The 27,874-nt window shown below is 43.4% G+C and overlaps 1 protein-coding gene across 2 annotated transcripts in view; it reads left to right on the forward strand.

The window, feature by feature from the left end:
• Window positions 1–27,874, forward strand: part of C6H11orf49 (chromosome 6 C11orf49 homolog) — a 182,132-nt gene that overhangs the window by 43,391 nt on the left and 110,867 nt on the right. For both annotated transcript variants that reach the window (XM_036764052.1, XM_036764053.1), the window contains exon 2: window positions 1,651–1,753. In XM_036764052.1, coding sequence (XP_036619947.1) covers window positions 1,651–1,753 — 103 coding nt within the window. The remainder of the gene's footprint in view (window positions 1–1,650; window positions 1,754–27,874) is intronic.

Genomic DNA, 27,874 nt, shown 5'->3' on the forward strand with positions numbered 1-27,874 from the left:
GCATCTTAGGCCTGTTATTCTCTGAAGCATGAGTCTTGAGTCCTAATTTTCTCTTAAATCCATAGATGGCTCTCTTCTCTGCTGCCAGGTTCTCCTCACAGCTGCCTCTACTGACTGACTCTGTTGCTACAGAGTGTGATTTCTTCTACAATTTGGATAGTTTTACTGCATCACATGTGAGATGATTGGCCAGTTGGGGAATAGAAGAGAGAAATCTCCTCTACTTGACTACCTTCTGGTTGTGCAGAGAGAAGAGCAAAGAGTGATCCCCTCTTGAGAGCTGAGTTCTTCCTCCATAGGTGACTCTCTTCTCTCCTACCAGGGGTCACACTCCACAAAGTTCTCCTGCCTCAACTGACCCCAGAACTGTCAAGCTAGCTTTTTAAAAGCCAACAGGACATGGCCAATCTTCTGCCCCTTTAATTCTATTAAAGATAACTTTATACTTCATAAAGAGATAACAGCGGGAGTTCAGACTGTGTCTTAGTAGTTCATACCTGGTTTATCTCAGTTACGTGCTCCTTCTGTGATCTCATCAACGGGATTGGGGAAGAAATCAGTTAATCAGGGCTGTTCTGACAAATTCTCCCCCTCCCTCCACACTTACACAAACTACAGAGGGATCATAGGCTCATGGATTAGAGCTAAAAAAGAACTGAGTCACTCCCTCACTTTACAGATGGTGAAACTGAGGCCCAGGGAGGTCAAGTAACTCGGCTAAGGTCACACAGGTAATAAGTGATTGAGACATATTCACATCTAATCCCTCTGATACCACTTCTAACCTCCTTTCTTCTTCATCTCTCTGTACGGTGCCTTTGTAATGTTGACAGCAGAAATAGACAGTTCTCAACTCTCGAACTTATGTATAATCTTTACTTTCTCAGTCACAACCAATGTGAAAAATATGATTTTTCATCAGTTGAATTACACTGAGATTTAACGATATTGTGATTTACCATGATCAGTGACCCATACACGTAGAAACAGTTCAGATGCTTTTTTTTTCCCTCTTCAGACCTGCGTTTTAATTGCTGTAACTTCCTGGTGTGGAAACTCCCTCCACCAATTCAGATCCAAGAGAGCTGTCTAGGGCACTGAGATGTTCAGTAATTTGTCTATGGTCACACAGGCAGGATTTAAACAAGGATTTTCTGATTCCAACATCTGCCTCCCTCAGATGCTATTCAAGACCAGTAAATGCTTCTGGTCATTAGAAAAAAAAAGCCTTTATTTTTCTTTTTTCTACACCATCCTGAAGCATCTACTTTCTAGGCATGGAATCAGTTGTAGGAGTAACTCCCTGGAGTGAATTATTCTGACAGGCACAAGAATAGAGGTGTGGGGGGTGAGGGAGTTGGGGGCTTTGAGAACAACTCTCAGGCCTTTCTGCCCCGTTACAACACAGCTCCAGTTCCCATCTCAGTCTGTCTTTAAAACCCAAAGAGAAGAAAGAGAGAGTGACACTTTGAGACAGTTCCCTCCCTTGTTCCACTTGGGGCATGCACTGTGGTTCTACCATATATCGGGTAGCGGACTTGTTCTGTGCTCGTCTGGACACATAGAGGAGCCCTGGGGACTGACTGCTATCCTTCTGTGCAGGATTTTGTGTTTTAATCTCTTTCTCTCCCTCTTTCTTTTGGTTTGCAGCTCAGCGACATGTCCTCACGTACATGGAGGACGCAGTGAGCCAGCTGCTGGAGAACAGAGAGGACATTAGTCAGTACGGCATTGCCAGGTTCTTCACTGAATAGTAAGTACCACTCTGCTTTGCCAGTGGGGCGGGGCCACACCAGAGGAGGTGCTTGGATGTGGCCAGGGTACACGAAGAATCGAGTGGGGCGCATTCTGATTATGGAGTGCCTGGGAATGCTCTGTTTTAGGAGGTTCTTGTGGCTGTGCCTTTGGACCATCATTCATGACCGATCCCCACCGGGGGCCGTTAGTTATACTAGAGACACACCTGATCAGCTTCCTCTTCTCATTTGTAGCTTTTCTTTTAGCCGTGTTAGAGGCGACGCTTCTGGTTCTATTTTAAGTCCGTCAGCCAGTGCTCCTCTTAGTGTCGTTTTGTGTGTGGCCTTCCTGCGTGACTATTTTCAGTGAAGCTCCTTTGCTCTGTCATTTATTGGCTGCTGAGTAATGTTTTAAATCAACCAACAGGCCTCTTCTGAGGCCCCGCTAAAGGCCAGATTCTGTAAAAAGCACTGGGGATACAAAGAAAGGCAAAAGACCAGTCCCTGCCCTCAAACAGCTCACAGGCTAATGGGAAGACAGTGTGTGAAGTTATGAAAATACAAGGCCCATGTTAGCAGGGAGGTGCTAACCACTACTTCTGGAAGGTCAGAGTTGAGCTGAAGGCCTCATGATGAGGGGGCAGGGCATTCTGGGTATGAGGGACAGCCAGAGGAAGGACCCGGAGTGATGTATATTATGCAGTGCTTTGCAAAGATGATCTCATTTGATACTCACAACCACCAGGGGTGGTGGTGGGGTGGGGGGTAAATGCTCTTTTTTTCCCATTTTACAGGTGAGGAAACTGAGGCAAACAACATAAGTGACATGTCCAGGATTCCATAGCTAAGAAGTATCTGAAGCCAAATTTGAACTAAATCTTTCTGACTCCTGCTCGGTATCCACTGTGTCAGCTCACTGCCTCAGAAAGCAAGTGGGCCAGTATCGCTGGATTGTAGAGGGAAACCTGGAAAGACGAAAATATAGAAAAGGGCCAGGCTGTGAAGGGCTTTAAATGCAAAACAGACAATTTTAGACTTGATCCTGGAGGTAATAAGGGACTCCTGGGGCTTGCTGAGCCACGGAATGAAATGGTCAGAGCTGCCTTTTAGGAGAATCGTTTTGGCAGCTGGACGGAGGATGAGTGAGCATTGAGTGAGGCCCCAAGTGACGAGAACCTGCACCAGCGTGGCAGCTGTGTGTGTGGAGAGACTCAGTGTAGTTAGACAGAAACAGTGAGATTTGGCAGTGGTTGGCTCTGGGGGCTGAGTGTGAAAGGGGTGTCAAGAATGACGCAGAGCTTGTGAGCATGGATGTCTGGGTGGGTGGTGGCACCTTCCACACTAAGAGGGAAGTTAGGGGAAGGGGGCATGTTGAAGGGGAATGATAACGAGTTCTCCTTTGGATGTATGAATTTGAGAGAACCTCACTCAGTTCAAGATGTCCAAGAAGCACTTGGAGAGTCCAGCCTGGAGCTCAAGAGGAAGTCTAGGGCTGGATACTGAGATCTGGGAATCCATTCCTTAGAGATGTTCATTGAGCCCGCAAGAGCTGATGAGATTACTAAGTGAGATAGTACAGAGGAAGAAGAGAAGGGGGCCCAAGACAGGTACTGGAAAGATACCGTGGTTAGTGAGTTCAGCCCAGAGGAGATGCAGTGGAGCAGACGGAGACAGTGAGACAGGTAGGAAGGAATGAGTATCTGGAGAAGAAAGGTGAAGAAGGACAAGGCTTGAGAAGAGGCTGATAGACTTGGCAGACACCACTGGGGACTTTGGAGAGAACACTTTCAGGTAACTGATGAGATCAGAAGCCAGATTGCAGAGGGTTTAGAATCTAGTGAGAGGAAAAGCGGAGACACTGAATGCAGAAGGCTTTCTCAAGGCGATTAACAGAAGGTGCTGAGAGCTAGAGAGAGAGCGCTCCTAAGGAGGGTAGGACCAAGTGAGGGCATTTCTAAGTAGATGAAGGCACAGATGTATCTGTGGTCAGCAGAGAATGAGCCAGGAGCCAGGGGACTGAAGATTGGCAAGATAATTGGGACAATAGAGGGGGCATTCTGCTGGAGAACACAGGATGGGATGGGAGGAAAGGTATATGTGAGGCTTTGCCTTAGCAAGAAGCGTTCTCTCCCATTCAAAGCTTGTCGGGCCTTGCAAACTATGGTCGGGAATATGAGTCCCAATGATTACTACGTTTCCATTGTGAAATGTGGGTCACATTGGCCCTCTGTACTGGAGCAAAGATTCAAACCCAGATTTTTTTGCTCCAAATTCAGTGCCGTTCCCACTATGTGATGTTGCCTCCCAAAATGGCAGTGATCTCTTTAAAGCATCTTGAGTTCCAAGAACAGTGGATGTTAAACAATAGAAAGCATTATTATTATTGTTGCTGAAACGAGTGATAGATGTGACTGCTATATTGCTGATATGTTTTGATATAACTTTACCCACACATCTTTAAACAGTCATTTGGTTTCTATTTTCCACTTTCCTGTTTTCTGGTTTATAGGGAGCTTTCTGAGGAAACAGAGCTGACTCTTAGATACTGCCATCTGACACTGGTTTTGAACTTTAGTATGAGTTCCATTTTCACAGGCCATCTTCCTTGAAAATAGATTTTCTTCTGAAGCTGCTCAGTGTCTCTTTGGAAAGCTGCCAACTGACTTAATGGCCTACAGTTGGGTTGTTCTTAGGGGGTTCCTGATTCTCCCTGGATCTTAGGTAAAGCTGCTGGTCTTGTAAATAAAATCAGAATCCATAGCGGGGTGGAATTCCCTGTTCCTGGGAGGAGTGGGATTTCTGGGAACACAGCCAAGTCTTTCTCTCATTTCTCTAAAGGAGGATAAGGTGGAGAAAAGCGTCTTGCCTGTTCTCATGGTGTGGTCTGAAGCAAACGGGCCAGGGAAATGGAAAACTGACAAGTTGGGTTTCTGAGTTCGTAGGCCTTTTAGTGTATTTCACATTTGGTGTTGACTCGGCTCCCTCCAGTAGGTGTTTCTCCATGCAGGCAGTGCTTCTTTTAGGCTCTCTTCATTCCTCTCTTCTCCAAACCCTGTTCACTTCCCCAGTAGTCTTTACAAATGGGTTCTCCTTTGTTTTGTAATAGTAATCCTAATCATTGATTTGATCTCATTCCCATTCTGTGGGATTCTCTTTGGTAATGCTCCACATTCTGCTGTGCAAGAAACATTTCATGCACTGTGTAGAACCCTTCAGCTAAATCTGAGACACAGTCCATGTGAATGAATTGCTGGTTGAGCTTCTATAATACTGGTCATAACATTAATAGGATAATCACCAATAATAATCACTTCTGATAATTCCAGTGATACTAGCATAGCCTTTGGGGCATTGGGATTTGGGTGTGGAAAGGGACTAAAAACTCTCCTTTGTGCTAATTAAAAAAAAAATCCAAATCAAAGACTTAGAGGTGGAAAGGAGCTTAGAGAATACTTAGTCCTCATTCCTCATCTTACAAATGTAGAAACTGAGGTCCAGTTAAGGTAACACAGGCAACAACAGGGCTGGGACTGCAGAGCTCAGGTTACTAATTACAAATCTAGTGTTCATTCCACTACATCTTGTTGCATTTGTCATGCAAACTGCTGCCTGTCCATGAAATTAAAAATTGCACAATGTGGTGGAGGGAACACATGCCCTACACCTCCTCAGATCTAGGAAACTCGATTTGCCTGGGGGCTGATTAAGGCACAGAGTGGGAAGAAGCCAGCATCAAAGCTCCAAAAACCTGTTTTTGAACAAGACTTAAGACTTCAATGTATAAAGTTCATGGGATCATATGATTGATAGTTGGAAGATATATTAGAGATCACCCAATTCAACCCCCTCATTTTACAGAGAAGGAAATTGAGACCCAGAGAGGATCCTGTGATTCTCCTAATGCATCACCTTATTCAAGGTGACATAGCTAGTAAGAATTGCAGCTGGGCTTTGAGCCTGGGTGCGCTCACTAGGTGTTGGATTATGGAGGGTGCTGCTACTTAATTTTAGTTTGGTTCTTATGTGCTGTGTCATCTCCTTAAGCATTCTTCCTGGACACCATTTATCTTAACTGAGTATTGTAGAAAGAGTGCTGTACTACATGCAGGGAAAGTACTACATGGCATGGTGGGGCGGGGTGCTAGGCTTAGAGGCAGGAGACACCTGGGTTCCCCTCTGGAGCCCTAACTAGGACCCTCAGTGCTAGGCAAGCATTACAAACTTTTTTGCCTTGCAAAAAGTGGCATGAAATGGTGCTGGTTGGAGGGAAAGGAGGATTCTGGACTGTTGGGGGAGGGGCTAGAGACAGAGACCTGGAAATAGTAGGTGCCCAGGGCTTCCTTGTTTAACTGATTCTCCCCCATTTTAGTCTAACACTGAGGAATGTATTAATTTTAAAATGTACATTTTATTGATGCCATTTGTATTTGTGTCATAGTCATTTCTGGAAAAATCCCCTCCTTTAGGATATTTGGGTGAAAAAGAAGTTGTTTTTAGGAGGTCCACGAATGTTCCCTAATTTTCTCCATTAAAATGAATGGAGGCAGGGTTTTCCTTATGTGGACTTTTGCTTACAGTTTTCACAGAATGGGTTTTGGCATTATAGAAAGGCCTGGGAATATTATCCCCATTTCCTAGGAAAGTTGTGACATGGCCCTGGTCACACAGGTAGTAACCAAGAGCTGGCACTGTGGGCAGCTTTAGATCTTTTCTCCAGATGAGCCTCCCTTGTAATGAGGAGATGCAGTTAAGTGAAAATACCCAGGTCAGTGATGGCCCCTGACACCGTTCTGCCTCTTCCAACCTCTGGGACCTCCAGCCTTGGTTCACTCGTTATTCCTTCAGCTTTAGCCCAATTCCCGGCACACTGCAGGTGCCTAATAAATGCTTGTTGACTGACCGGTTGACCCACCAGGTGCTAAGGCCTGTTTTTTTCTGTGCTGCTGAATAACTCTAACTCCAAGTGCTACTGACATCCTCTAACTCAGTGGCCCTGCTCTAATCACTGCCCTCTTCGTTCTGAGCTGGAAGGGACCCTAAGCTTACTGAATCTGACTCCTCGTTTCGAAGATGTGGAAGAGAGGGGAAGTGATTTTCCTGGGGTTTGCTCAGTGTGTACAGGGGTTTGGAATCCAGGTTTTCCTCATTCCAAAGTCCAGTGTTTGCTGTTCTAGGTCACACTGCCTTGCTTCATCCCTTTACCTCTCTGAATTTTTCCTTCATTTGCCAAAAGAAGAATCTTAATAATAATTGCATGACCTTCCACTCCAAGCAGTTGCAAGCAAAGCCTTGAGTAACCCTTGAAGTGCTGTTATACGTGTGAGCCATGATGAGGACATGGGTGCTTCCATCCCCAGCCCCCTATTTGGGGGTCTCAGGAGCCTCACTTCTCCCATACATTGAGCGTAGTAATACCTCACCTTCTTAGAGAACTGGAGTTGAGCCAGACAGCCTCTTGAGGTGCCTTCCAGATCGGAAATCTGTGATTCTCTGTTGGAACAACATCCAAGAGGCCTGGGAGCTCGTGTATTGCCAGGAATATGGGCAACAGTTGTTTCTTTTGGTTGTGTGATGGGAGGGGCCCTAAACTACAGAACCATGACCCTGAATGTACCAGCAGCATCCTTTTAGCTCCTGCTTCAGGCATAGCAGGGGCCAATATCACCTTACACCAGTGATGGAGATCACCCTGAGAGAGTCGTGGAAGGGTGGCTGGTGACTCTGTGCCCTCGATCTGCCTAATTCCTCACTGAGCCATCACTCTCCTGGCTTGGGCGTTTTCAAACAAATCCGCGACTGTTGCTACAAATCTGGATAAGCTGTAAAACATGAGTAACTGAGCTGGGATATGTGTATGTCTGTAAAGACATGTGATCTTTAGATCTTATTTCCCTGGACACTCTTGAAAGGGGAATCTAAAATCCCAGGGGATTTTCTTTTATGCTCTGCACAGTCTCTAACTTTGAATGTTTCCCCACAACCTGTGGAAGGCAGAAGGAATGCTTAGAGGTGCCACTCTGAACAAATAGCTAGTGCCTGGGAAATACAGAGAGCAAAAATGGGCCAGAATCTCCTGCCCAAGAGAAGAAGTTCAAGTATCTGAAAGTTAGAGTCAACAGCAGATCTAGACGGGCTTCTTGGGCAATGATAACGTGGAGGATGGTCTTGATGAACGAAGACCTAGGTTCATGTCCAATCTCCCAACATTTACTCTCTGTGTGACCAGGGCTGTGTCACAACTTTTCTAAGCCTTAGTGTCCTAAGACATCTAGGAAATGGGGATAATACTCTTAGGCCTTTCTGTAATGGCAAAATCCATTCTGTGAAAATGGTAGGCAAAAATCCATATAAGGAAAACCCTGCCTCCATTTATTTTAATGGAGAAAATTAGGGAACATTCATGGACCTCCTAAAAATAACTTCTTTTTCACCCAAATATGCCTAAACTAATAAACACTTAAATAATTGCTTAGTTAACAGCATTTACCAAAAGGAGAAAAAGATGGGGGTGTCATTGTTGGGGTGAGGCCTGAGTCGTTCTGCTGAGAGTGACTTGTGAAGCTCCACAGTGAGCCAGGTAAACATGGACTGAATAATAGAGCACACCAGAAGTTCCCTGTCACTGCCTGGTGTTAGGAGGGCTAATTAGCAGCACACCAGCAGCACAAGTACGTGCTTGGTCTCCATTCTGCCTGTGTTTACACATGTGCATGTGTGTGTGCACGCGTGTGTGCATGTGTTCCATGCTTGCTTCTTGAGGAACTCGTTCCTCATAGGAAACAACAATGTAGAATGAAGAATAAGCATAAATGACTCTTCTCATCGTGGCCTGGAAGAACTGGACGTGATGTTCCATCTCTTTGATTTGTGGTTTTTTCGGGACCGTGGAAGATGATTCATGGATGGAGAAGCTGGCAGGGTCCTTTCTAATGACCTTGGTCTGGGAATGCTCACAGCCAGGGGCTTGCTGAGCTACTGTTTGCACTGGACTAGACATCATCCCTGTGGCTTGGGGTTCTGGAAGAGAGATGGGAATGGTCAGGGATAACCGGGACCACATAGAGAGGCAAGGTGAGGTGCCATGAGAACAGAGCAACTAGAAACCAGTAACGCCGGTAGAGGGTTTGAGTCTGCAGCAGATGCAGCCACTGAGACCCATGAGGAGAAGAAAGCCAGAGGTGCCCAGATTGCCAACGCTTGTAAATCTTATGCAGCTGGTGAGCTGGGGGAACTGACTTCCCTTGCAGTCGATGAGTCTGAGATGAAGAATGAAAGCCCTCTGTCTCCCAGGTTTTTCCTCTTTTGGTCTGTGATTATCATCCTTTTCCAGAAGCCTCAGTTGCATTGTCATCCCCCAAGCTGCATCCAAAGGTCTGAGAGGAAAATCTGAGAAGACTAAGAGATGGTTGGAGGCAAAAGTCTCCATATAGGAGTACTTCATTTAGTTTCTTTTTTACTGTATTTGATTCACAGTAAAACTATGTGGTCACTGCATATTGAGTTTCTGAATCTATGAATCTAATGGGAAATGAATTGAGAAAGTGGAAAACTATTATGGGGTGGGGGCTCTGAGCTGAATATATGTATCAAATTTCCTATTTTAAAATGTAGCCAGTATTCAATTTCAATCTGATGATTAATTTATGACCTGGCTAGCAAAGGGTTAATCAAAGTTGAGTAGGCTTAGTGGTAGGGATCATCCTAGGTGTTTTGAGGCTATGGTCCCTCTTGTGGCCATGGGGATACTGCAGTCTCTTAGGAAAGGGCTAACTTGTTCCTATTTCAGAGACCTGGGGTGGTAGTTTAAAAAAAAGCATCAGCTAGTGGTCAGTCAGATATTGCACTCCCTTGATGGATAATTAATCCAGTGACATACTGCCTTTTTGTAGGTTTAAGGAAAGCAGCATTGAGCAGGTTCTCATGTGAGGGCTAGGGTCACTTCTATCAAAGCAAAAAGCCATCAAACCAGTGTCCAGATAGCAGTGGATAGGTGTGCTTGTGCTTTGTGGTGTTGTGGTGGATGTAATTTGTAAGCCATAAGATGATGTATCAATGTGGGCTTATGTTATCTTTCAGACATAGGAAATTTTTACAAAGAAGAAGGTAGGAAATCTGAGAATTCCTTTCAGGACTGGAAACTATTCTCTGTAAGCCAAATGACAGTGACTGTTCATCATGGACCTTAAACACTAACTACCATTATGGGAAGGAAATGAAAACTGTGGCCTTGACCCGTGGGTCCAGAGAGCTCTTTCTTATGGACTAGTTGCTTGTTTTGTTGTTTTTACATCATTTTTTCATGCTGATAACAACCAGGCAACAATAGTTGTGTGAGAGAGAGGTAATACACAGAACACAGAGAAAGACACTGTGGTGGCTGGCTTGCTCTCTGAGTAAGATTGATAAGATGCAAGAAACTTGAAGAGGGGCTGAATTTCTTGTTCTGATCAATGATCATTCACGCCTGGTACAGTATTATGGAGTTATTAATCATTTCTGATCTATCGCCATCACTTATTCTGGGGAAATTTAGAATAGATTATGTCCTCCCTCTTCTTTGTATCACTAGCACATAGCACAGTGCCTGGCACATGGTGGGTAACTAAATAAATGCTTGTTGACTGAATGTCTGACTTTCAGTAATTGTGGATGAAAAAAATTATCTTCTTTCACAGTCTGTATCCTTCATGGGAAGACAGCTATGAAACAGTAGAAGGACGCTTAGATTCGAGTCAGATAGGCAACAAGAACAGAATGCTGAGCTTGGAGTCAGGACCTGACTTCCAATCCAGCCTCCAACACGTAGTAGCTGCATAATCCTGGACAAGTCACTTGAGCTCTGGTTGTCTCAGTTTCCTCATTTGTAAAATGAGGACCTACCTCATAGGGTCACTACCTCAACAGGTTGTGTGAGGATCAAATGAGATAACATATGTCAAGCACTTTATAAATCTTAAAGCACTTTATGAATCTGTTATTGTTGTTATTATTAGATAGAACTGAGTTCTGATATTTAATAGCTATGTGACCTTGGGCAGATAACTTAATCTCTCTATGCCTCAATTTTCTTATCTGCAAAGTAGAGGTAATAATTATGCTCTCTACTTTGCAGAGTTGTAGGGATCAATAAATGATTCATGTAAAGTGGTTTGTAAATCATAGTGTACCGTGTATATAAATGTCAGTAATTACTCCTGGGATTGGGAGAGGTATACGCTGACACAACAGGAACTGAATCTGGATCGATCTTACTCCACAGATGACAAGGGTGATTAAATGGCTATGATGGTAATGATGGTAATGAGAACTCCATTTTGTGTTTTTATGTGTTCCATTTTCCTTTCTTCCTAGTCATTATCTTGTGGTTGTTTGAGATGTAATATGCAGAACATGGAGAAAGACACAGTCGCTACCTGGTTCCTATCTGAGTCTACATTGTCATCTATACTGGAGTCCCTTTTCCTATCACTACTCAGGCCTTGGCTTGTTCATGTCATCTCTCTCCTTGGCTCTTTATGGGCTACTGAATGGAGCTGGATGAATTCAGCAATCATTTCACAGGATCTAATACAAATATATGTAACCTAATCTCAACTGGGTCCTCGCTTCTGCAAGGCAATGTTTTTACTCTTCCTTAATTGATTTTCTGTATCATTCCCCATAGTAACTGTTCTAAATCTTCTCTTTTCTCTTAAAGCTTCCCCAACTCCTCTTCTCACCTTTCCTAACCCTCTCTATTTAGTACTGTAATCCATACTTTACCAAGAAAACAGAGACTATTTGCCATGAGCTCTTTCTTTTCACCTTCTTTGTATCCCAGAACCCCATGATATCATTCCCCATTCTTTCATACAGTATCTGATAAAATGCTTACCCTTCTCCTTGCTAAAGATAAGCCCTTTACCTGTGCCCTTGAGTCCCATCCCCTCACATCTTCTCCAGCAGACTACCCTCTCAATCATCCCTACTCCCTAATCTTTAGTCTCTTGCTCTTTACTAGTTAAATTACTATATGCCCTTTATCCTTAAAAAACCATCCCCTCAAGTTATTGTCCCATATCTTTGCTTCCATTTCTCTGCCTAACTTGTAGGAAAAAAACCAACTGTCTATCCTTGTTGCTTCCACTTCCTTTGCTCTCATTCACTTCTCAACTCTGAAAATCTGGCTTTTCTCCTTATCACTCAACTGAAACTGCCCTCTCCAGCAGCACCAGTGATCTTTTGATTGCCAAAACCAGTGGCCTTTCTCAGTCTCAATGCTACTTTACATTTCAATAGCACACGATATTGCTGATCACTGTTTCCTCTTGGTTACTGTTCTCAAAGTTTGCATGACACTGTTCTCTGTCTGAACATTCCTCAGTCTTCTGTTCTGCTCCTTCATCCAGGTCCTACCCACTAATTCAAGGCTCTGCCCTGAGCCCTCTTCCTGCTCCATACTGTCTTTGTTTTGTTTCATTTTGTTTTTCTTCCATACTGTCTTACTGGGTAATCTCATCAGTTTCCTTGGGTTCACCTGTCATCTCTATGCAAATAACTCTCCGATCTACTTGTCCATCCTTAACCTTACCCCACCCTCCAGGCTGACACCTTCAGCTGTCTCTTAGAAATCTTGAACTGGATGTCTCACGGGCATCTCAAACTCAACGTATCTAAAACAGATCTCATCATCTTCCCTGACACATGCTACCGTTTCTCCTGAGGGCACCACCATGCTCCCAGTCATCTAGGTTTGGGATGATCACACTCTGCCACAACCCTGGTTCAGGACCTCATTGCCTTGCTTGGACTACTTCAGTAAACTGGTCAAGCTTCTCCCTGTCCATCTTCCACGTGGCTTTCTAATGCCAAGAGCTAACCTTTTCACCCCCAAGTCAGGGAGCTCTAGGGCTCTCTCCAGGTTCAGATAATAAGTCCTTTGTCTGGCATCTAAAATTCTCTGTACCCTGCCTCCTTCCTACGTGCCCGGTTGTCTTGCCTTTTATTTCTTTCCGCCCACTCTGTGATATAACAACATTGGCCCTCTTGCCCTTCCTTGGACATGATCATCTGCCCCCCCTTTCCAAGCATTTACACTGGCTACCCCCTTGCTGAGAAGGCTCTGCCCCCTCAACTCTTAGTTTTCCTGGCTTCAAGAATCACCTCAAAGTCTACCTTCTTCAGGTGGCCTCTCCCGATCCTCCCAGCTCCTTGTACATTCTGTTTTCAGACCCTCTTCCTCCAGCTCAGATGCCACTCAGCTGCCACACACTATCACCGATTTACTCCTCAGGTTGCCAATAAATTTATTTATAAATGTACATGTTATGTTCCCTGTTGAAATGTCAACTTCCTGAGGACAGGGAATGTTGTACTTTATATGTCTTTATATCTCCAGAACCTGGAGTATTGCCTGGCACATCCTAGGCTCTTAATGATTGGTTGATGGGCTTCAGAGTTAATGCTTAATAACTACGTGTAAATAAGTTTTAAAGATGTCAGTTTTCTAATACTGCAAGTAAGGAAGAAGTCTTTTATATTTCTCCATGGGGGGCAGCTGGTAGTGCCACAGTGCACAGAGTACTTGGCTTGGATTTGGGAAGATCTGAATTCAAACGTGACCTCAGACATGTGTTAGCTGTGTGACCCTGGGTGAGTCACTAAACCTCTGTCTGCTGCCTCAGCTTCTTCATCTGTAAAGTGGAGATAATACTAGTGCCTACCTCCCGGGATTGTTGTGAGCGTCAAGTGACCGTTAGTAAAACTGCACAACGCCTAGCACACTGGTGCACTAGAGAGTACACTCTAAGTGCTATATAATACTATATAGGATTTGCATATAATACTCTCTAAAGGTGCTGTATAAACACTGGCTATTATTGTTATTATTCATAGAAAGGAAAATCAGTAACTCCACCCATATGCCTCCTAGTAATCTTCAAAGCTCAGAAAGGAAGGTGGTGTCTCACCTGTCTTATCACCCCTTGAGTTTGAGTAAAAAGTATCAGTAACCAAAAAGTACCCAAAGTGCGGCTTTTTGGTTTTGATGATTAGAAATCCATGAAATGTGAACTTTATAAGTGTGTTGTTACAGGAAAGGAAAACATATTAGTGCCATGCCCAAGAATGTCTTCCATTATAATTCTCATCAAACAGTCCAAGCTTATAAAGTTTCTATTGTAAAGTGTGCTTCTTAAACTAAGTACTCTAAGCACCATGGGAAGACAATTGCTCTCCACTTCCAAGACAATTAGAATCATTAGAGCTGAGGCAACAAGCCTTGAAGGAGCACTCTTAGGGACCGTTCTCTTGCATAGGGCTAATCATGTTGATTTCCATTTTCTTGGTACCAGATTGACCAAGGTGTTAGGCAAGAGACTCAGATGTATGTTAGATCGTTTACTTCCAGGGCTGAGCAAAATGCAGAACCTGGGTGACTACGCTAGGCAACCTTTGTGCGTTGACATCTCTGCTTATTACTGGCACAGTAATTTAGTTGTACCTCATGGCCCAGGGGGCCCAAACAAGGGGCTCTGGCTCTGGGCTCACATGGATCTGGATTCAATCCTGCAGATGGGTCTGGTCCCAAAGAAAGGGGTCGGATTACCCTCTCTCTGTCTCTGCCCCCATGCCAAGATTAATCTTTAAAATAACGCTCAAATGCAGCCACCATCTATAGTCTCCCCCAAACATAGGTAACAGGTCCTCTCTAGAAAAGGTACTCAGTATTATATGGGTATCAGGTATAGAACAGCTGTTTATTTCCTCCACCACAGAAAATGCTGAAGACAAAAAGGACTCCAAGAACAAATACAGGAAACATAAAACACTCAATTAGCTCATTATATTTGTAGTACTACCTCCACAAAAGTAAAGACAACTTTATGGGAGTGCTGAACAGATATTTCACATTCACCTCCCTCATCCACACTGTACAAATGACTCACAAATTCCAGATTTCCTGGGGAGCCAAGGCTTGGTTTCCTTTAGGCCTTTTGTAGGCACGGGGTGATCCTGGCAGCATCTACATTCACCTCTGAGAAACTCTGGTGGACTGATGCCCAAATCCAGAATTCAAGAACTCTCCACACATAAGGCTACCACCAAGGCTAGAAATGACCACTCCTCAGGATTGCTGGTCACTGCCCTGTACTCAATGGAATCAAACAGAAAGGAAGAAGGCAGCCAGGGACTTGGAGTCCAGTCTTAGACTCACCCGGGCAAGCACACACTCCTGCTGCCATGTGCTCGAGCTCAAGTCATCATCCCACCGATGGAGGAGGGGGGAGTTTTCTCCCCTCCCGCCCTTGCTGAAAATGTATCCAGAAGAGGGGTCTAAAGGATAAGAGCAGCATAGTTTTCAACAGATCATCTAATAGACTGCACAGACGGAGTCCTCAGCAAGACTCCATCTTATTAAATCCTGGTACCAATCTTCAATCAGGCTCCTGACCACCAGGGCCCAATCGGAAGCTGCTGGGTCATCCAGAAAAGGCACCTGCCCCTCAGCAAGGGACTGGAGCCCATGTCCACTACAAGGGAGGGGCTCAAGTTCAGCAAAGCAGGGGTCCCTGATCAAACCTGTTACATGGTGCTCCTGGTGAATACTCCGACCATCACTTCCATCAGTGAGAGGTCGCTTTCTTTGGAAAGTTCAAGAGAGAAATTCTGAACACCTTGATATATATATGTGGAGCACTAGATTGCTTGGTGCCTAGCCTCCTGGAGCATACAGTCTAAAAGGGAAATATGACACATGCACATTGCTATCATGCAAAATAATACATGATTGGTGCATAAAAGGGGCAAGAAAATAAGGTCTGAGGGAGGAAGGTCCTTATTGCCTGGGGGGTCAGGGGAGACTTTATGATGAAGGTTGTAGACGACTTGGACTTTGAAGAATAAGTAGGACCCTACCATGCCGGGGGAACAATACAAGCAAAGGCATGGACCTGGCGAAGAGTTCAGGTAGAGGTAGGGTACGTACGGCAAGAGGTTCACTTTGTCTCTGAGTAATGTGGAGGCAGAGGGATGGTAGATAATGCTGGAAGGTAAAGAAGGGCCATTGAGTGACTACTAGGCTGAGTTTGGAGTCAGTTGTACCAAGGGTCGAGAGCTTTTTGAAAGACTCAGAACCTGGAATGATGGAGGTAGTAGTGTCTACCACTGTTGGGACCCAACTGCCTCACATTTGGCAGAAGGAGCTGCCATGTTGGAGCTTTCCACTGCTGCAGATCACTTCTGATGTTTCACAGCTCAAAATAGTGGCAAGATGGTCTGGGTAAGCAGGTAACAGCTGCAGGGCCTTTGGCAATGGGAGAACTACCGTGAGTTAGGTTTTTATTCTTCCTGTCTCTTCTGTAGCCAAAGGTCAAGAGAAAATGGAATCAGACACCCTCTTTTCCTTTGAGAAATGCACACTTGAGTTGTCAGGTCAGAGCTCTGACCAAGGCTGGGCTGTTTGGGGAGCATTGTAACTTTTATGTTTGCAATCCATGAAATGACCCTTTCCATCTGTCCCACCCCCAACCACGAATATCTGTGTTTTCATTTACTTTGATAATCACCCAGAACAGGTTTGCCTAGAGCTAAAAATTTCATCCTGCCCTTTTGGCCATTAGGACAAGCCCTGTTAGGCAAGATTCTGGCCCCTTTGGGTTGGGTATATGAAGGGGATTCTGAGCACCTGAAGGGATCGGGCCAGAGTCATCGAGGGCCAGAGTCATCGAGGAGTGTAAGGTTTGGTGGGTGTGAGAGAAGTGGCTTGTTTGCTTATAAGCTGTCCCTGTCTTTCTTCTTCAAATGGGCTGTGATTACAGGAAATGGTCCAGCAGCACTTGACCTGCTAATAGAGGAAGTGATTTCACAGCCCACTGGTCCCCTTACTCATTTAGAATGTTGAGTCAGAGGTTATAGGACTAATAATTGAGTCCAGATTCATCCTGTCAGGAAAGGCCTTTACTTCTCCACCCCCATCTTTTTTTAAGTTGCTAAGATAAATCTTGCTCTGGTAAAAACTGATCAGCAAGAAACCCCATCCTTTGCCCAGAAGCTTCTATCAGGGCTTGTTGATTTCATTTCATTCCTCCCTCCAGAAAGCTACTGTGCCAGCGAGTGTGATAATTAGGCACAATCCATGGCCCAAATATGCTCCTTTAGAGGAATAGCTTGTTATGTTTGGAACTGTAAAGAAATGTAAATCCTTTGGTCTGGGATGTGGTAATCTTTCCCAAATCTCCACTCAGAAAATTCCCTGGGTACCCCATTGTCAGTTGGGCAGAACTGCAATCTGGAGTAACAGCTCATCAGTAGTATTAGTAAAAGAAAATGACTCATCACAGTCTTGGAAGCTTCATAGGCAACAGGACAATTTCATCTCATCCATGTTTTTAATTGCATAACTTAACAAGGACTAACCACGCTGTATGGAGGCACCAGGCACAACAAAAGGGCAGGGAGAGATGAAAAGATTTTGCATCTTTTAACAACGTGGTCAGAAGTTTATAAAGTGAAAAGTAAAGGTGTCTGGTGCTGGATTGCTGATGTCCAAGCCAAAGAAGTCTCCCTTTATCGTGGATTATTGAGGTTCTTGCCTTATTTCTCTCCTTAGATTTCTACTGTGTGGCAGGTGTACGGTTATAGTCACTAACCTGATTGAAAACAAACCGTACCCCCAGGACCTTTCTAAGGAGCATCATGTTCTGGGCCATCACTGACTAACATAATGAGGCAGATCTCTGCTTTCTGGGACAATAAGTATGGAAGTTGTAGCAATCCCAATCCCCCGAAGACATGATATTCCAAGATGGCCACTGGGGATGTGGCAGTAGATGAGGCTTTGATGAGGGAAGATGAAGAAGTGTACAGCTCCTTGGAGTGCACAAAGAAACAGGTCTCGTTACATTTTGTTTAGGCCTTCCTTGATTTATCAGATTCAAAAGTGTTACATACCTCAGTGGGTCTCGATCTCACTAGGGTGAGGTAGTGTAGGTGTGCGATTCATTTCCCATCCTCCATATATTCTCCATAGAGTGTCTGGCCATTTCATTGGAGACCTTGCTTTCGCTCATAGGATTATTGGTTTAGAACTGGAAGGGGCCTTGGAGGCCACGGAGTCTGCCTTTTCATTTGGTATCTGAGACACAGAGGCAGCGGATGCTGGTGAATATTTAACAAGTGGCTCTCTGAAAAAAAGGAAATACAGACAGGACGTCCTTTTCAGTTTAATCTGCATTATTACCTTCTTCCCCATCACTTGGAGTATAGATAATCAACAAAACAATAAACAAAACCCTGTTGCCAATTTCCAAGGTATAAAAGTTCCCACTTAAAATTTCACAATGGCTAATACACTGCCTCCAGCATATCCCAGCAGAGAGGTTGAAGCACCTGCCCAGGGTCAGTGAGCTGCTAAGTATCTGAGGTGGAATTGGAATCCAGGTCTTCCTGACTTCAAGTTCCGTGACTTCTCCACTAAATCATGCTTCCTGTTAGTATTCTGTGGATACCAGAAGAGCACTGGGGCAGTCTGTCTCTCCTGACTGTCAAGCTCCTTTTTTAATCATAAATGCCCTCAATGATGCCTCATTCTTTCAGAGCAGAACTGGCTGCATCACCCCCCATAAGGTTCTAGGGCGTGCTGAAATGTCAGGCAAGTCTTTCCCCAATGCTATTGGCTTGAGCCCCCAATGCAGGTGTGTTCTCCCCACTGCTAATCACCCAGTGATTAGTACCCCAATCCTACTTAACCAATTAACATCAATTAGCTTTTACTTCAAAGATTTAGCCAAAACAGAGGTTACAAGCATTCCCCGACCCCAGCACCTGGGGGCCTCACTCCCTCCCTACTGCCTTCTTCCTTGAAGAGAATGGACCTGGACAGGTCAGTTTTTACTGAACGTTTGTTCCACCACTCTCAAATGTGGCACGGCCAATAGATGGATAAGTCTTTGTCTTTGCTATTGCTGGGCTCCGTCGGATAGGTCTCTAAGTACTTTGCTTTTCATTTTCTAGCATCTTCCTGGCATGAACTCCAGCTCCCATACTTCTTTCTGGTGGTTCTGTCTCCTGACCTTTCAAAGCTCGCAAGGTCATAGCTGTCTCCTTCACCTAAAATAAGAAACAATCTGCACGACAGAAATAGAAGCAACAACGGTTGCGTGGGGGGCCACATGGTTGCAGCTGAGTGGAGAATACACTTGAACACACTCAGGCAAGACTGAGGACCTGGCCAGTTAGTGACCAGCCACTTCCAGCTGTGCAGCTAGCCAGTCGATAGTCTGTCTTATCATCGTGCCTAGAAGATTGGAATCAGTTGCAGAATGTCCGTGCATATTCTCGAATGGGGGGCAGGGCATTTTGTTGTGTGTCGTCATGCTCTTCTTGAAGTTGGCTCCCCAGACTCTTCCACGTAGGAATTGTATTAGCCAAGCTCACTGACCATCCTCACTAGACCCCCATTACACTCATGTCTTGTCTTTGACTATCAATTTCTTGAGGGGGAAAGGATTTTATCTAATTTCATCTTTATATCATTTAGTGTGATGTTTTACTCATATTTGGTACTTAAATAAGTATTTGTTGAATTGAATGAATGAATCGCCGTTAAGAAAAATCAACAAAATCTTTTTGATAATTCCTTCATGTTCTAAATATCCATTATGACAGACTCGCCAGGTCATTGATGAGTTCAGTCGCTTTTATCCCAGTTTGCTGGGAGTCTTCACTTCTCTAATTCCATAGACCTTTTAGCGAGGAGGGACTATTCTCTTTCCCTCTCTTTTCTTTGTAAAGTGGAAGGTGGAAAGACTCCTGGTCTGTTGTTTTTGCTGCGGTACTCCTAGCTTGCCTTGTAGTTTGTGTACTAGTTGGAAATCTATACCATTTGTTATTTCTTACATGACTGAATATCTAGTTCAGCTACCTTTCAATTCATCTGCTTTCCCCCTTGTAGCTTCTTTGTAAATCTTGGGAACAGAAAGTTCTGGGGGGCTTCTTCTCCACCTTTTGAGGATCTCCTACCTCTCGCTTTGTCCCTCTGTTTCCTGCCCACCCCTGCTTTCCTCCGGTTCCCAGCATTACAGAGTAAAAATTCATTCTGTATTCAATGTAGTGGTAGAGTTGATCATTCCTCTACTCCCAGCCCAGCTGATTAATCACAGAAAGTAAAGGGCAGATAACAAGGTGTTAATATGCTAAAACTAAATACAAAGATGATTCCATAGCCTGTCATCCCTTTAGGTAGTGTGACGTTCTCCCTGATGGAATTAGTGGGGTAGTTTCCCTTTGATTTCTGAAAGACTGACCATTAAGTAATAGCCTGTCAGTTCTGAGATTAATGAAAAATACTGTCCAGGCAGGAAGCAGCTTTGCGAGGCATGTTCCCTTTTCTTCTTCCAGAGGATGGCAGAAAGGGAAGAGCTTTCTTTCTGCTCTCCCTCCCCCACTACCCCCCTTTCCATTGGCTATGGCACCTTAAAGTAATCTACTTGTTCAGGAGGAGACACCGAGTCCAGCAAGAAACATATAGAGAGACACACAGACAGAGAAAGTAAGGGGGCTTAAAGTAGCTTCAAGAAGAATGACCTATGGCAGTAGAGAAGAGAGCCTATTGTGGATTCAAGAGAGATCTAGCTCTGACAATCAAGAGCTGAGAGAAAGGAACAGACCCAGGGAGCCCAGCTGAGTGACCTGTACAAGATGGAAAAAGATAAGGACACTGAAAAGAGAAAGGACATTGCTTGCCCTCTCAATAAGAGGGGAGGGAGGGAGAGAATTTGGAACTCAAAACTTTCAAAAATAAATGTTAAAAATTGTTTTTATATGTAATTGGAAAAAATAAAATATTAAAAGATATTTTTCTAAAAAGAAAAATACAATACTATTAAGTGAGGGGAAAAAATTGTTTCACAGAGGAAAAAAGAGAAGAAAAGGGGAAGCTGTGGATTTTGAGCTTAAATACATATTTGATGTTCTTCCTAAAAAAAAATGAGAAAGGACATTGGACCTCTGAGGTACCAGAGGCACAAATTGCTCAAGCCACATGTACTCCTCATGTGACTGTCTTACTATCCATTCTACTTAAAGTTTGTGCCTACTCTTCCCAGGGATGTGCTAGGGCCCATGTCTACTTTAACAGGAGTTGCCTCACCAACAAATGTCCATCAACAATTTATATATTATCAGTAAAGGATAATGTCATCAAGTTTCTTGAAGGGATTTATCAGATAAGCCTGTGCTGTCCTGGCCATTTTGCATTGCTCTATAATTTGCTCTCATTTCCACCATTTAGAAAGTAGCCATCCTTGCTCCAGGGGAAGCCTCCTCCTTGTTCATTGAAGCTTTATCTTTGAGAGAGTCATTTTAGTCATTACTGTGTTTGGTATGTTGATAGAACTTTTCCGAGTCTATTCCACCCTGTATAAGTACCTGGTGTACATATTTCTGTTATGGAGGGAAAATGGAAAAAGAATGACTTGGTTGTTGTTCTCATTCTGATTTCCATGCCACATGTTGATTTTGTTTTTAACAATCCAATTCGATTCAACAAATATTATTAAGTACTTTGTGCTGGGCACTGTTCTAGGTGCTGGGAACAGAAAGAAAAGAAAAAGCCATCTTTGCCCTCCAGGAGCTTAGATGTCATTCAGGGTATACAGTAGGCACACTAGTAATTTCCTGAGGGAGAAGGCATGAATAACTTGGGGAATAAAGAAAGACTTCATGTAAGGGGTGGTACCCTCACTGGGCTCTGAAGAAACTCAGGGATTCTCCAAGAAGGTGGTGAGGAGGGAGGGGGGCCAGGCCAGGCCCAAAGGAGGAATGTTCTCTCTCCTGCACTACTGTGCTTCCCCTAAACCCTTGGAAAGATTGTAGAGACCGATCTTAGAGCCAGAGGCCTGCAGGTGGTCTAAGATGTTCCCTCACTTCAATTTCTGTCAGTTCGGGATCTCTTTGACTATAATTTGGCAATAACCACTGTTGACATGAAGGCAGATAATTGCATGCTAGTAAACTTCCATGAAATATACTTTCTAATGTATTGCTGGAAAATCTGAGGCAGGTTGAAGGGGAGCAGGAAGCCTGGACATAACCATATGGTCTTAGGCAAGTCATTTAATCTCTTCAGCCCTGAATGTTCCCTTCTGCACAATAAGGAAGTTGGATTAGGTGACCATTAAGATCTCCAAGTGCTAAAATTAGGTGACTCTGTGAGTTAAGACTAGTCTAAAGAATATTAAAATTGTATCAGTCACATATGTTGGCACGACAGACATAACTTTCAGGATCTGTCGAGCCATTTCTGTGACACTGATGGTAGGTGTGAGAATAACTCACGTGAAATGAATCTCAAGGATGAGGCTGATAAAGAAACCTATTCCAGGTAGCAACTGGAGTGGAATGGCAGATTTCCTCACTTGGCAGACTGGAATGAGGATGAAGAAGAGCAAGGATTTGGCCAACAGGATCATGCATGTCTTTGCCATGATCTCTTTTCTCACAGCAGTCCGTGATGTGGTCAGGGTTAGAGCTGTTGTTCCTACTTTACAGATGGGGATACTGAGTCTCTGAGAAGACAGGCAGCTCACCCCCCCCCATGACTGCACAGCCAGATGTCTCCTCCCTGGGGAGGATCACCTAAATCAGTGCTTGCTGATGTGGCAGTGGGGAAGAGTGTGATGCTCATACTTGGGCATCTTTGAAACGTGCCCTGGCCACAGAGGCAGAGCCTCTAGGTTATGGGCATCATTTCAAAGAGTCAGTGCGGTGTCAGGCTTCTCAAGTGTGATGTGAGGAGGAAATCGAGAGTAAGTGTTCTCAGATGGAGAAAGATCAAATGATGTCTGTTGGCTCATAACTTTTTTCCTTTTAGAATTGTGGTTTTTGCCTTATCTTGTCTGCCTTTTGCAGATTGTAAGTTTACTAGGCAAATTCCTTGCCTTCCCTACATTTTAGGACCGTGAAGGTATTTCCTTCCCAATCAATTTCATTTCATTGACACACTTATAGATATTTAAATTTTCCTTAAAATTTGACCAACCTTCTGAGACCATCTTGAACAGAGAGGAAAGGAGAAATTCTTTGAAGTGTGGTTTTGACTAAATAAGATAATGAGGAGAATAGAACAGAGAGGAAGAAAAGTGAAAATGCAAAAGAGAGAAGGGAAGAGAAGGAGGAAAAGAGGAAAGGAGAGAAAAGGAGGTGAGAGACAGAGAAGCAGGAGCAGAGGATAAAAGAGAAAAGAAAAGAAGAGGATGGACATCTCTGGAATTTTTCTTGCCTTTATAAACACTTTTAAAAGGGACTTTACAGAGGTGGGGTTGGAGGTGATTGATCTAAGTGACTGGTCCCCAGGAAGTGGCTCACTCTGGATTTGCTGCTAGAGAAGTGGTTGTTCCAAGGGGCCTAGCTAAGGTTGTATCAAGGGACACCTGTGATTAGATGGGACCTCCAATTACATGAGGGTGAGGAACCCAGATCTCTCTTTTTTCTTTTTTCACCTCCCCACTTAATAGTATTTTATTTTTTCCAATTACATGTAAAGGAGGTTTTCAACATTCACTTTTATAAGATTTTGAATTCCAAATTTTTTTGTCCCTCCCCCCCGCCCAAGACAGCATGCAATCTGATGTAGGCTATACATGTTCAATCATATTAAACATATTTCCACATTAGTCATGTTGTGAAAGAAGAATCAGAGCAGAAGGGAAAAGCCATGGGAAAGAAAAAAAGAGAGAGGGAAAATAGTCTGCTTCAATCTGTATTCAGACTCCATAGTTCTTTCTCTGGATGTGGACAGCATTTTCCATCATGAGTCTTTTGGAATTGTCTTAGATCAGGGGTGTGGAAGCTGCGGCCTCAAGGCCACACGTGGCCCTCTAGGTCCTCAAGTGCAGCCCTTTGACTGAATACAAACATCACCGAACAAATTCCCTTAATAAAAGGATTTGTTCTGTAAAACTTGGACTCAGTCTAAAGGCCGCACCCAGGGGCCTAGAAGGTCACATGGCCTTAAGGCCCAAGGTTCCCCAGCCCTGTCTTCCTTAGATCCTTGCATTTCTGAGAAGAGCTAAGTCTATTAAAGTTGGTCATGGAACAATGTTGCTGTTACTATATACAATGTTTTCCTGGTTCTGCTCGCTTCCCTCTGCACTAGATCTCTCTTCAAACATTGTTATGGAGGAGTATTGCTGTTTTTAGAGACATCGTCTACCCCATTAGAATGTCAGCGGCTTGAGGATAGGAACTCTTTTTGCCTGTCTTTGTGTCCTCAGCCCTTGGTACAGTACCTGACACATAGTAAATACTTATTGATTCCTCAATTGATACTAAGCTTACTGAGGTTAAGTAACTCCAAAGGCACGTAGTCAAATTCTGTAATGCCAACCCAAAGTGACAGAAAGCACCCCGTTAACCTTCCTATAATTAGAAAATAGTTCCAGGACTGTTTTGCAGGCAGGGTGGTAGATAGTGAATTCATTTCACCTTAGTTCAATAAGTACTCATTGAGTAGCTAGCGTTGCAATGGAACATTCACTATTGTGTTTGGTATTCTGAAAGGGACAAAAGAATTATGCCACACAACCTCTGTCCTCTCGGAGTTTACAGTATTGTTGTGTAGGTATTTTATAGAACAAGACCAAGGATTAATCTAAAATAAAGTGGCCATAATCATATGTCAGAATGCATTATACACATAAGAAATGCCATCGGGGCATCTAGGTGGCTCAGTGAGTAGAGCACCGGCCCTGGAGTCAGGAGGACCTCAGTTCAAATCCAGCCTCAGACACTTCATACACTTACTAGCTGTGTGACCTTGGGCAAGTCATTTAACCTCAATTGCCCTGCTTTTTCCGCCTCAAACAAACAAACAAAAAAAGAAATGCCATGGCCAGTCAGGTAGAAGCAGGTTAGTGTCAGTGTAGTCGTTGATATGGGTGATGGGGGGGGGAGGGAGAGGTGGGTTTCATGAAGTAGGTGGGACTTAATTGAAATGGGCCTTTAACATTTAACAAGATTTGGATGGCTGGAAAGGGTTAGGGCACTGCATGCATTGGGAACAATATAAACTAAGGTATGGAAATATAAGTGAGTGGTGTGTTTGGATGTGGGAGATGGGCTTGACTGGAATCTAGAGCATGCATCAGGAACATTTCCATAGAAGACATTTGTGGATCCTTAGCTATCTATGATCATTTTTGTATGGTAATCCATACAAAAATTGTATTGTATCCTCGGTTTCTAACACCGTGAATGATTAGTAAATACTTAATTTATTGATAGTATTAACAACAACTCCATAGCCCTTTCCCTAGGAGTCTAGGCTCTCTCTTTAAACAAAGAAACCTTTAATTTGCCCCAAACAAGTTACGCAGTATGTTGAAGGCAAAGTAGAATTAAGCAAGTGTCAAAAGAGACAAGTTTCTCTTTTCCCCTCTATATTTGAAATACCATTATTTTGCAACTAATCAAGGGTATGTTCACCAATTGGAAGTTTTTACTTGGGAACCTGGAGACTAGAATTTAAGCTTTAAGTAATTGCTAATTTTTTTTCCTTTTGGGGGTCCTAAAATAGCATCAAGGATTAGTGGGGGCTCCTTCCACCCACCAAGATTGCCCTCTATGCCTTAGCAGATGGTCTTCATAAAGATTGTATTATTTCACAACAGAAGAGATTGTTTTAGGCGAGCATTTTAAAGTATAGCATCTTTAAAAAGGGACCCTCTGTTAAAAAACCAGACATAATGCACCTCTCTTTCTTTTCCTAGGTGACTATGGTTGAGTGTGAAACATTGCATATGTTATCAGACCCAGATGATGCATTGATTAGTTTTGCTGAACTGATTTTTTTCCTCCCTTTAAACATCTATCTTCTCTGATGAGGGAAGGACATGTGTTTGGAAATGAAGATAACCTAAAAACAAAATATCAGTAAATGTTTAAATAAAAATTTAGGATGGCACAAAAAGATGACAAAAGTTGAATATGCTTTGACTTTTAACAGAGCCTTAGAATCAGGTGAAACTGCTTTTAAGTAAGACATTTAGAACTCTCTGTTACAAGAGTAAAAAGTTTGGAACCTTGAATAATTTCATATGTTTCCTAGATCTTGCCTATGGCTGGGAAGGGTGGAGAGCCTTCTAGTTTGCCTTGGCCCTGGTGGACAGCAGCAGTTTGGGACATACTAAGGCAAGGCCAATGAGTCCCTTGTCTTCTATCCCCTGCTGTTTTTCAGGAGCCCTGGTTACTGAGCCCACTAGCTTTAGGTCGACAGATCTTAGAAGTCATGATTGTTTACATGGCCCAGAGAGCTCTAGCACCTAGGGGGTAGCTGAGCACCATGGCAAGAGGAGGTCCCAGACTCATACTGGCTCACTGCAATGGTGACAGATGTGAACTGGCAGCTGCATCACCAACATTCCATTCCTGGGTTTCAAATCAAGGTGCACCACTGTGCACAGTGGTGGCATTCCTGAGTAGGGAGGTCCTGGGTGGTATACTGAGAAAGGAAGATACTATGAAACCAATAGCAGTAGTGGTATGGCTCAGATGCCAGTCTCAGCACAGGGTCTTACATATACCTTCCAGCCTGCAGAGGAATAACCAAGACAGAAATACTACACTAAAGGGGAACCTCTAATTCTGCCACTCTAAACGAACTGAGTTTTTCTAGTTGACTGATAGAGGTGGAATCCGGAAGCAGTCCACTCTTGTTTGTTTGTTTTTGTCTTAAATAATACTTTATTTTTTCCCAATTGCATGTAAAAACAGTTTTTAAACATTTGTTTTTTAAAATTTTGACTTCTGAATTCTTTTCCTCTCCCCCTTTTCTCTTTCTGCTCCCCTTCTTGAGTTGGTAAGCAATTAGATATAGGTTATACAAGTGAAGTCATGCAAAACATATTTCCATATTAGCCATGTTGTGAAAGAAAACACAGACCAAAAAACCCCCACGAAAAAATAAACTGAGAAATAGTCTGCTTCAATCTTCATGCAGACTCCGTCAGTTCTTTCTCTGAAGGTGGATAGCATTTTCATCATAAGTCCTTCAGAATTGTCTTGGATCTTTTTATTGCTGAGAATAGCTAAGTCATTTACGGTCGATCATCACACAATATCGCTGTTACTGTGTACAGTGTTCTCCTGGTTCTGCTCACTTCACTTTGCATCAGTTCATGGAAGTCTCTCCAGTTTTTTCTGAAATCATCTGGCTTGTCATTTCTTAAAACACGGTAGTATTCCATTACAATAATATACTGTAATATGTTCAGCCATTCCCCAATTGATGGGCAGCCCCTCAATTTCTAACTCTTTGCCATGACAAAGAGAGCTAAGAAAAGGTCTACCCTCTCAGGAAAAAAGGGAAGAGGAGAGGAATAAACATTTATTAGATACCTAATATGTGCCAGGCACTGTGCTAAATGCTTTACAAATATGTCTCATTTGATAGTTTTTAATGAGAGTACTCAAGGAAGGAAATGGAAAAGAAATAAGAGGTTTGGAAGAATTGGAAAGGGAAAGGGAAAGCTTTGTACAAGAAGTATAAAACCTGGACCAAAGAGCAATCCCCCTGAAGATTTGAAAATTAGACTCCATGAATACTGAAACAAAGTCAAAGCATGAAAAAATAGAAGAAAAGGTAAAGCATCTCAGAGTGAAAACAAATGACCCGAAAAACAGATTGAGGAGAAAAAGATGTAAGAACCATTGGATTATTTGAATGCCATGACCAAAAAAAAGAGCCTAGATATTATACTTCAAGAAATCTTAAAAGAGGGCTGACTAGATCTCTTAGAAGCAGAGGGCAAAGTAGAAATAGAAAGAAGTTATTGGTCATCTTCTGAAGGAAACCCCAAAATGAAAACTCCCAGGAACATCATAGCCAAAACACAGAACTTCCAGGTCAAATAAAAAATGCCATAGCATCCAGAAAGATTTCAAGTACTGAGGAACCAGTCAGGATCCCACATGATTTGGGAGCCACCACTATAAAAGAGTGGATAATTTGGAGTACAGTATTTCAGAAGGCAAAGGATGTGGGCTTGCAGCCAAGAATAATTTACCCAGCAAAACCATGTATGTATAATGCTACGGGGTTGGGGTGGGGGACCTTTAATGAAATAGAAGACTTCTAAGCAGTCCTGATAAAAAGACCAAAA

This window comes from Trichosurus vulpecula, chromosome 6 (assembly GCF_011100635.1).
Source record: "Trichosurus vulpecula isolate mTriVul1 chromosome 6, mTriVul1.pri, whole genome shotgun sequence".
NCBI lineage: Eukaryota > Metazoa > Chordata > Mammalia > Diprotodontia > Phalangeridae > Trichosurus > Trichosurus vulpecula.